The sequence below is a fragment of the Perca flavescens genome, chromosome 16 (genome assembly GCF_004354835.1).
Source record: "Perca flavescens isolate YP-PL-M2 chromosome 16, PFLA_1.0, whole genome shotgun sequence".
Taxonomy (NCBI): Eukaryota; Metazoa; Chordata; class Actinopteri; order Perciformes; family Percidae; genus Perca; species Perca flavescens.
In genome coordinates, this window is record NC_041346.1 from 6,812,513 (window position 1) to 6,820,959 (window position 8,447).

The 8,447-nt window shown below is 40.1% G+C and overlaps 1 protein-coding gene across 1 annotated transcript in view; it reads right to left on the reverse strand.

Annotated features, from left to right (window-relative positions):
- cfap44 (cilia and flagella associated protein 44) overlaps positions 1 to 8,447 on the reverse strand; it is a 36,926-nt gene that overhangs the window by 27,449 nt on the left and 1,030 nt on the right. The window contains exons 2-13 of the mRNA XM_028602175.1: positions 8,096 to 8,212; positions 7,130 to 7,283; positions 6,839 to 7,001; positions 5,607 to 5,709; positions 5,300 to 5,516; positions 4,666 to 4,780; positions 3,988 to 4,152; positions 3,029 to 3,184; positions 2,873 to 2,920; positions 708 to 807; positions 514 to 608; positions 222 to 431 (exon numbers count right to left, since the gene is read on the reverse strand). Coding sequence (XP_028457976.1) covers positions 222 to 431; positions 514 to 608; positions 708 to 807; positions 2,873 to 2,920; positions 3,029 to 3,184; positions 3,988 to 4,152; positions 4,666 to 4,780; positions 5,300 to 5,516; positions 5,607 to 5,709; positions 6,839 to 7,001; positions 7,130 to 7,283; positions 8,096 to 8,171 — 1,602 coding nt within the window. The 5' untranslated portion in view covers positions 8,172 to 8,212. The remainder of the gene's footprint in view (positions 1 to 221; positions 432 to 513; positions 609 to 707; positions 808 to 2,872; positions 2,921 to 3,028; positions 3,185 to 3,987; positions 4,153 to 4,665; positions 4,781 to 5,299; positions 5,517 to 5,606; positions 5,710 to 6,838; positions 7,002 to 7,129; positions 7,284 to 8,095; positions 8,213 to 8,447) is intronic.

Consider the following 8,447-nt stretch of genomic DNA (forward strand, 5'->3'; position numbering starts at 1 on the left):
GCAAACTTCAAGAGTCCAGGCTGACCAAAGCTGCCGTCTTTAACGAAGGAGCAAAATACCAACCTTTCAGAGGCACCTTTTTAGTCCACAAGCAGTGAGTGTTCGTACTGAAAACATAGCGATTTGAAAAACAGATAGTTTTAGGTATTCTTTCAAACCTTTAAGCCTATTTAAAAAAGTACATTTTCCAAAATCAGGTGTTTTCTTGGAAAACCTCTTACCCCCGTGGCTAAGATCTCTCCATTTCGCTCATACGCAACAGCAGTTACAGGGGCATTATGGGGTTTGAAGGCCTGATTGAGGCGTAGCATGGCGTCTCCTTTGGGGCTGCGCCCGCTGACCATGTGCAGCCTCTGAGGGTCGTACAGCTCCAGCAACCGGACCACCCCATCCTCGAAGCCCGTCACCAGTAAACTACCACTCTGGTTCACCTGAAGACAAACACCAGAGCCTCAGGGCTGAATTTTTCTGTCAGTACACATAATATGATAGATGATAAATTTTTACACTTACCACAGGTGGAGCCCAGCCGAGAGCAGTTCCACCCTGATTGAAGCGAGTGGTGGTCAGCTCTTTTTTTGCCAGGAAGTCAAAAACTCTGACTGAACCTGGAGAGCAGGGCCAGACGCAGACAGAGTTACTGTTATGGTGTGTCTGTGTGTGTCTGTGTGTCTGTGTGTGTGTGTGTGTGCAGGTGCGACACTCACGGTCTAGAGCGGCCGTGGCCATCAGGTGAGATTTCCTGGACGCGTCCATGGCCTGGATCGGCCCGGCATGGAAGGTAAACAGGCACTCTGGGTCAGGAGTCTGCACACACAGACAACTGCTATTTCACTGGGCGAGAACACTCGCCCAATTATTCAATATACAATACGGTTTGCACTATAGTTTTCCATTAGGACTAGACCATGTTACCTAGATCACTATAAACATGTATTCACCTCAATAAGAATACATTTCTACACAACTTTCTACCTTTCTCAGCTCACCTCTGATTCCAATTCAAGATTCTGGATGTCGGGACAGTGGACCGATTGGCTGACTGAATTATTGGTGAGATGTAATTGGTAGTTAAAGGCATTTTTAGTTTAATTATATGGGAAAAGGCCATTTATTAATAGATAATTTGCTTCATGAGTAGATTTAGGTCAGTAAGAGTTTCATTACATTGGTAATTAAAGAAATGAGGCTCATTATACAACCCTATTTTCCAGTGGCTTTGTGCAGTGTTTTGATCAGCACAGAAGATACTGGAAGGGCAGCCAACCTCTGTACTGAGCCAGAGGACAGCTGGCTCCAACAGGAAAGTGACATTAAAAAAATAATATATGCATGGCAAGATTTTTCTTTCCATTATAAGAATTAAGGATTTTGGGCACCACCTAAGCCGAATGAATGTAAAAATGAATGTGAGCATCAAAACTAACTAAATGCCTTCTCTCAGATTAATGATTCTAGTCCTTCCCCCAGTAGACTTCTTATTATCTGCTCTAGCTTTTCCAACATTTTAGACACAGATATGTTAATAATAACGGTCCAAAATGAGCTGATATTGAATCTTTTTTTTTTATTGAAAAACAACATTTTCTTAAAGGGAGGACCCCTAAACCCCCTGCTAAATATGTGCACCTGAGTTTTCCACAAACCTAGGGAAAACACTGCATGGTATACATTGTTGTTGTTGCACTGTCTGTGCTAAACTCAGCACAGACCTGCTGCAAAATAGTCGTGCGAGAGAAAACTCAGATTAGACAGATAGTTTAGCTAGCTGTCTGGATTTACCCTGCAGAGATCTGAGGAGCAGTTAAGCAGAAGGAAACGGAAAATACATGCATCCGGCGGAATTTCCTGCGGCACCAGAGCAATCCCGGAAGTGGAATGTCAAGGATATAGACATTAAAAAAAGGTTCAGATCAGTGTAAACTATTTTTAGTTAGATTTTTTTTAAAAAGATGTTGTTGATCACAGTGGAGAAAATCTTCCAATTATACAAGATGCAGAGAAAAACCCAAAGAAGCTGCTGATTATACATAGTAAGTAAACAACCAAGAAGAGATTTCTATCCAGAATAGTTGTATTATTTATTTTTTATCTGATAGTTATCTGATATGTATCTATATCTTTACATATGGGATGTTTGCCCTGTTTTAATGATCAAAATAAACACAGATAAAGGCCTTTCTTTTTTGAAGATGATGGACAACGCTCAGGAAAAGTTCAAATAAGGACCCTGATTTAACATTTTCTGTCAATAAACGGTGTGTGTTTTGTCTTTAAAATAATAATATATCAATAAGTTGTACATAGATGTATGAAGGTAAAATCAATGATTGTGTATAGAACCTTTTTCCACTTCACTGTGATGTGAAGAGTTTTCTAGTTTTACATCAATCACAGAATTATTGAAGTGTTGAGAGTGACACCATAGCTAGCCAAGTATGGAGTACATGGCATCATGCCATACACTAGGGCTGCAATCGCAATTTTATTCGAAATTGCAATATCCGTGCGATATCCGAATCACAGGAGGGGCACAATGTTTGTTAAAGGCAAAATATTGTATGTGTCAAACCATTCTGAATATAGCATTGTGGTGCTACAGAGACGTCTCGGCCTACAAATACTATCCTGCAGACTAAAGAAAAAAAACATTGTTTGGTACAGATCCTCGCACTAATCACTTTCATTTTGAATATTTTTTCAATGAAAATGAGAGTAATGACAGAAAGATGATCATTCCCTCCAATATCGTGAATCATATCGCAATCGCAATATCAGTCAAAATAATTGCAATTCAATATTTTCTTCCCATGGTGCAGCCCTAATGTACGCATGACATAAATATTAGACACAGTCAGTGTGAGATACTCACCGTGTAGGTGAATGAGAGATCCAGTTTCCAGATGGCTCCGTTGGAATCCTACAAGACAAAAACCATAATGGAGAGATGCGTTTTGATCGAGGTCAGGCTGGATCACGTACTACAAATGTTTTTTTTTTGTGACCCTTGACCCTTTTGCCCTCTGACCTGAGCAAACCAGATGCAGGACTCGGGCAGCGATCTCTTCACCAGAGACGAGAGGCAGACGTTGTGTCCGACCACCATCTCATTCATGGGCTCCAGCTCAAACCTGCTGCCATCGCTGTTACTGTCGGCGCTGTCGATGCTCTCAAAGTCCCAGCCCTGTGGGGGAGGGGGGGAGGGGGGTTACAAAGCCATACTGATTATAAAACTGATTGCTGGAAATCTCCATTACGATCATCATTCCTGCTCCATAAGGTTTATTAGGAATGCCATGTCAATTAAGTTTTCAAAAACCTAAAATCAATTAGGATCTTCAGATTGGAACCTGATGCCAACTCACAGTAAATACACATATAAAGAGCAAGTAAAACATATTTTAAATTTTATATAGCGCTTTTCAAAGTCCACAAAGATGCTTTACATTGTAGGATACAAGTAGAAATACGAAGATAAACAGGAAAATAATGAAGATGGTCTATTATATATATATATATATATATACACACACAACTCCACACAACTCTCTCTGTATTTCTCTGTATGGCTGAGAAAATGGTGTCGTCCGGTGACTTTCTTGCGAAGATAATGACCTCTTCTGAAGAGTCCATCATGTTTTTTTAATCGTCTGTGTCCTCCTTAGCTACTAATAACTTCGTGGAGGAGGGGTGGGGGTAAGGCTTGTATCATGTGGATGCACCAACACTTTTGTTGTCATTACTTAGAATTCCTCATGGTGGGGGAGACTGAAACGACACGCTATAGCTTTAATGTAGTGGAGTAAAAAGTACAATATTTCTCTCTGAAATGTAGCGGAGTAGAAGTAGAAGAAAGTGGCATGAAAAGAAAAGACTCAAGTAAAGTACAAGTACCTCAAATTTGTACTCAAGTACAGTACTTAGTTACATTCCCCCACTGCAGACACATTTTGATGTTGTAAAGTTATATTATTGCCAGTATCTTACCCGGACCGCACCATCAGCGCCAATCGTCATCAGCTGTCCATCCTCCAGGGCAAACGGCTGGACCATCCCAGCGTGGCAGTTTCGCCCCCCCTTACGGCAAATCTCCACCTTGATGGCATTCCCGTCCCACAGCAGCAAGTTGCCCCAGTCTGTGCCGGACACCACCTAACAGGAGGACACAAAGAGTGACGAGGGTCAGAGGTAACTATTTGTTTTCTTGATTCTAACAGAGGATTTTTGGAAAACTAAATATTTTGGAGATTGAAAGTTTGACTTTGCAAACAACAGTTGACGAAAACAATCTCACAACAAAGTCCACCCTGTAGTTGTCCTGACTGACCTCCCAGCTTCCAATCGTATCACACGATCTTCATTAATTTATGCTCAAACAAGCCTGACAGCTCCAGAACAGCTACTGGGTGAGATTGTTTTTGTCAGAAACATATACAAAATAAAGAAGACAATGATTATATTGTGTCTTATTTCACTTTTTCCAAACCTTAAAGCCTAGATTTGACTATGGTCTATGATGTATTTTTAAAGTCATTTTGTTGCCATAAACGGTGTCATGCAATAATCCTTAGGCAGAAAAATCAGCATTCATGATGTCAGATCTTTGGAGGGATCAGTCATCGGACCAAACGTGGCTGTAAACTCAAAGTCATGTTCCATACACACCTTTCCATCAGGAAGTTCCACATAGCCCTCAACATCAGTCGCTGCAGTTTTCCCAAAATGTCCCATCAGCCCTTGCAATTTAAGGCCTGTGAATGTGCTGGCCATTTTCCAGAACCTGATAGAAAGAAGGAAAGAAGGTATAAACAGAAATATTCAATATTAGTGTAAGGGAATAATTCAACTTCTGATGTCTGAAGTCATTTTAATAGTGCTTTAAGAGGCTTAAAGGGTTTTAGGAGGGCTAGTGTAGGGCTGGGTATCGCCAATGCCCAAATCAATTCAATCCCAATTCGATTACATTTCCGATTCGATTCTACATCATTTAGGTTAGGGGAATTTCAGTTACAATAGCAATTTTGCTTGGATATAAAAGAGATGATAAGAGAACTCATGCTGTAAATTGTAAAAGCAAGAAGCAACCCTCAAATATTTTTTATAATGCACCAGGTTACTGTAATGTTTACATTAAGAATTTACCCCTTAACAGTACTTATCACTTATACATCCATGGTGAAAGGGCATATATTAAAAGATCAATTTCTGTGTTTTATGAATCGATATCAGATCAACAAAGATGGATTTTAATGGGAGAATCGATTATTTGAACCTAGCCCTAATTCAGTGTGTCCTTTACTTGATGTGTCCAGATCCTGATGATGTGAGCTGTCCAGGGTTGTACGGGGAGAAGCTGACTCTGTAGACCTCCTGAGAAACGGCCTTGCAGCTCAGCATCACTTCCTCCTTCCTCCAATTCCACAGAGTCAGCATGTAGTCGGGGGCGCTCCCCACGCTGGCCAGCAGGATCCCATCGCGGTTAAAATCCACAAAGCTGTACGCCCGCTCCGTACCGCCTTACAAACATGAAGGTAAAAACATGAGCATCAATAAAAAACATCACATTTGAAAAAGGTCTGACTCAATGCATCTTGGTCCCATTTTACCTCTGAGGACACTGAACGGTTGTAACGAGGGATATTCATATACTATGATGTTGGGCTGGATTCCCTTCTCTGCTACAACAAAGTACGTCTTGCTAGGGTGTGTCTACACACACACACACACACACACACACACACACACACACACACACACACACACACACACACACACACACACACACACACACACACACACACACACACACACACACACACACACAAAAAAGATGATAACAGCACAGCATGGTTTGCAAAATGGTTACCTGGTAGTGCTAATAAGTTTATGAACCCATGCTAAAGTTGACTAAAAAGAGGAATAAAAAATCATCTTTTAGAAATTGATCTTAATGCCTTAAATAAAAAAAATAGGAAAAGTCCAACCTTTAAGAACACCCATGTTCTTTGTAAATGAATAATGTATCATAAATACATAAATGTTCTTCCTTAAAATACAGGGGGTATAAGAATACACACTCCTATGTTAAATTCCCATAGAGGCAGGCAGATGTTTATTTTTAAAGGCCAGTTATTTCATGGATCCAGGATATTATGCATCTTGATAAAGTTCCCTTGGCCTTTGGAATTAAAATAGCCCCCCATCATCACCACATAGCCTTCACCATACCTAGAGATTGACATGGTTTTATTTCAGTTAGCCTAATAGCTGGTTTGATTTGCATTGAGAGATGATCTTATGGAAAGTATCCCATGCCAATCTTTAGGTATGGTGAAGGTTATGATGATGTGGGGCTATTTGAATTCCATCATTATTTATTGGAGAGACCTGATAACAATTCATAAAATCCAGAAATTGATCTTTTAATATATGCCCTTTCACCGTGGATGTATAAGTGAAAAGTAGTTTTAAACTATTAGGATCAATTCTTAATGTAAACATTACAGTAACCTGGTGCATTATGAAAAATATTTGAGGGTTGCTTCTTGCTCGTACAATTTACAGCATGAGTTCTCTGAGTATCTCTTTTATATCCAAGCAAAATTGGAATTGTAACTGAAATTTCCCCTAACCTTATTGATGTAGAATGCAATCGTAAATGTATTCGAACCTCTACCTTGTGAATCGGAATCAAATCTATTGGGGATACCCTGCCCTAGTACAGTTATTTGTCTGTTTATCCATCTCATCAGTGTTTCCTGCAATCAGTCACAGACGGACTGGAGGCTCAAGAGTAACTCTTCACTTACACAACGTGTAAGTTGGTCACCTATCTTACCGTGATGGAGCCAATTCCTCCTCCACTGCAGGAGCGGAGGTATCTCTGCTCCTTGGTGGAAATGTCCAGCAGGACGAGCAGGTTACCTGCTATAAAGATCAGAGTTGTGTCATCCAGCAGCTGCAGGTTCCCCCTGCGCCTACTGTCGTAGCCAAAGGAGTGACTGAATGCAGGACGGGTTAAGGATGAAGATCAGATTCCCGTGCTTATTTGCTAAGTATGATGAGATAAAGTTAGAGATGGTGGTGTTAAAATGTTTCTCATGGAAACCCTTTTTTAAAAGAAGGATACGAGAGGAACAGGAGGTTCTCTGGGATTTCAGAGTCGGGTGTGATGTAGGGTCTGGAGTGAATATCTTCATACTTGTAGTAGGTGTCTGCAGAGAGCTGCTTGTTTGATCCCTCCTCAGCCTGCTGCTGTATCTCAGAGTGTTCACCATCATGTCCTGTGAGGGAGGAAACATTTGACAGCAGCTTTCAGGCACCAGCGATTTCACTTCAACTGCTTGTACCGCTACACATCAACTGTTTCACTGCTTTAATTTCTTATTCTTTAAATAACGTCAACTGAGAGTGCATCTACTTTAAGAGAGTACACTCCACCCAGTGGTGTAGTCTACGTGATACGCAAGTATACGCAGTATACTCACTAAGAAAGTTCCAGGATTTCCAAATACCCACTTAAAAATGCGCAATGATATTTTTGACATATTTTGAATTTAGCTGTGAATTGGTGCATAAAAGTGTATCAAAATGCAGGAAATGAAGTCTTTGACGCTCAAAATTTCCCAGCGGGAGGACACCCAGACCGCCCCCCCTCCCAAAAAATTTTTTATGTCCCATACATATACATATAAAGTACAGTATCCACTACAATACATGAGACTACACCACTGACTCCACCTGACATCTCAACTTTAAATGCTTAGTTACACTTCTACTAACGTTGTATTCACTTTATTCATAATCTCATAATTAAATTGGAATCATGTCATTATTGTCGTTATTGCGACTGCGTAACCACAGCATTTCATTAACTTAGCTAACGTCAATTAAACGTTTTTTTTTTTTTTTTTTTTTTTTAAATGCCCTTTTTGTTGTTGTAATGTAGCTATGCTAATTCGTTTTATATGTTGTTAACGTTATGGTCTCCAGAGAATCTGAACCTGAAGGCCTTTAGCATCACGCTAGATGTGATTACAGTTAACGTTAACGCTAGCTAGCTAACTACATCAACTTAATCAAACACTAACGTTACCTTCGGTGTTTTCCTGTGAAGCTGTCGGTATGCTCTCAGTCTGTTCACCAACACAAATAGTGTTTTCTTCCGACATTTCTGCTGTTAAAACATCTGCTGCTCTGTTATTTTTTTTATCTGTAAAATAAAGAGGGCATATAAATATTCAAAGGTATTTCCAACTTGACCAAACTGACATTAAACAAAGTAAAATAACGCTACAGCGTTAGCAAATATATTTTCACACCATCTTAATTTAGTAAGTAATTTTCTGACTCCGCAAGTCCGTTTTAGTTTGGTGGCGTTGCCAGGCAACAAGGAAAGTCACCTGCAACTAGCCTTCTGCTGGTTAATGTAGTTCTAAACCCTTTTT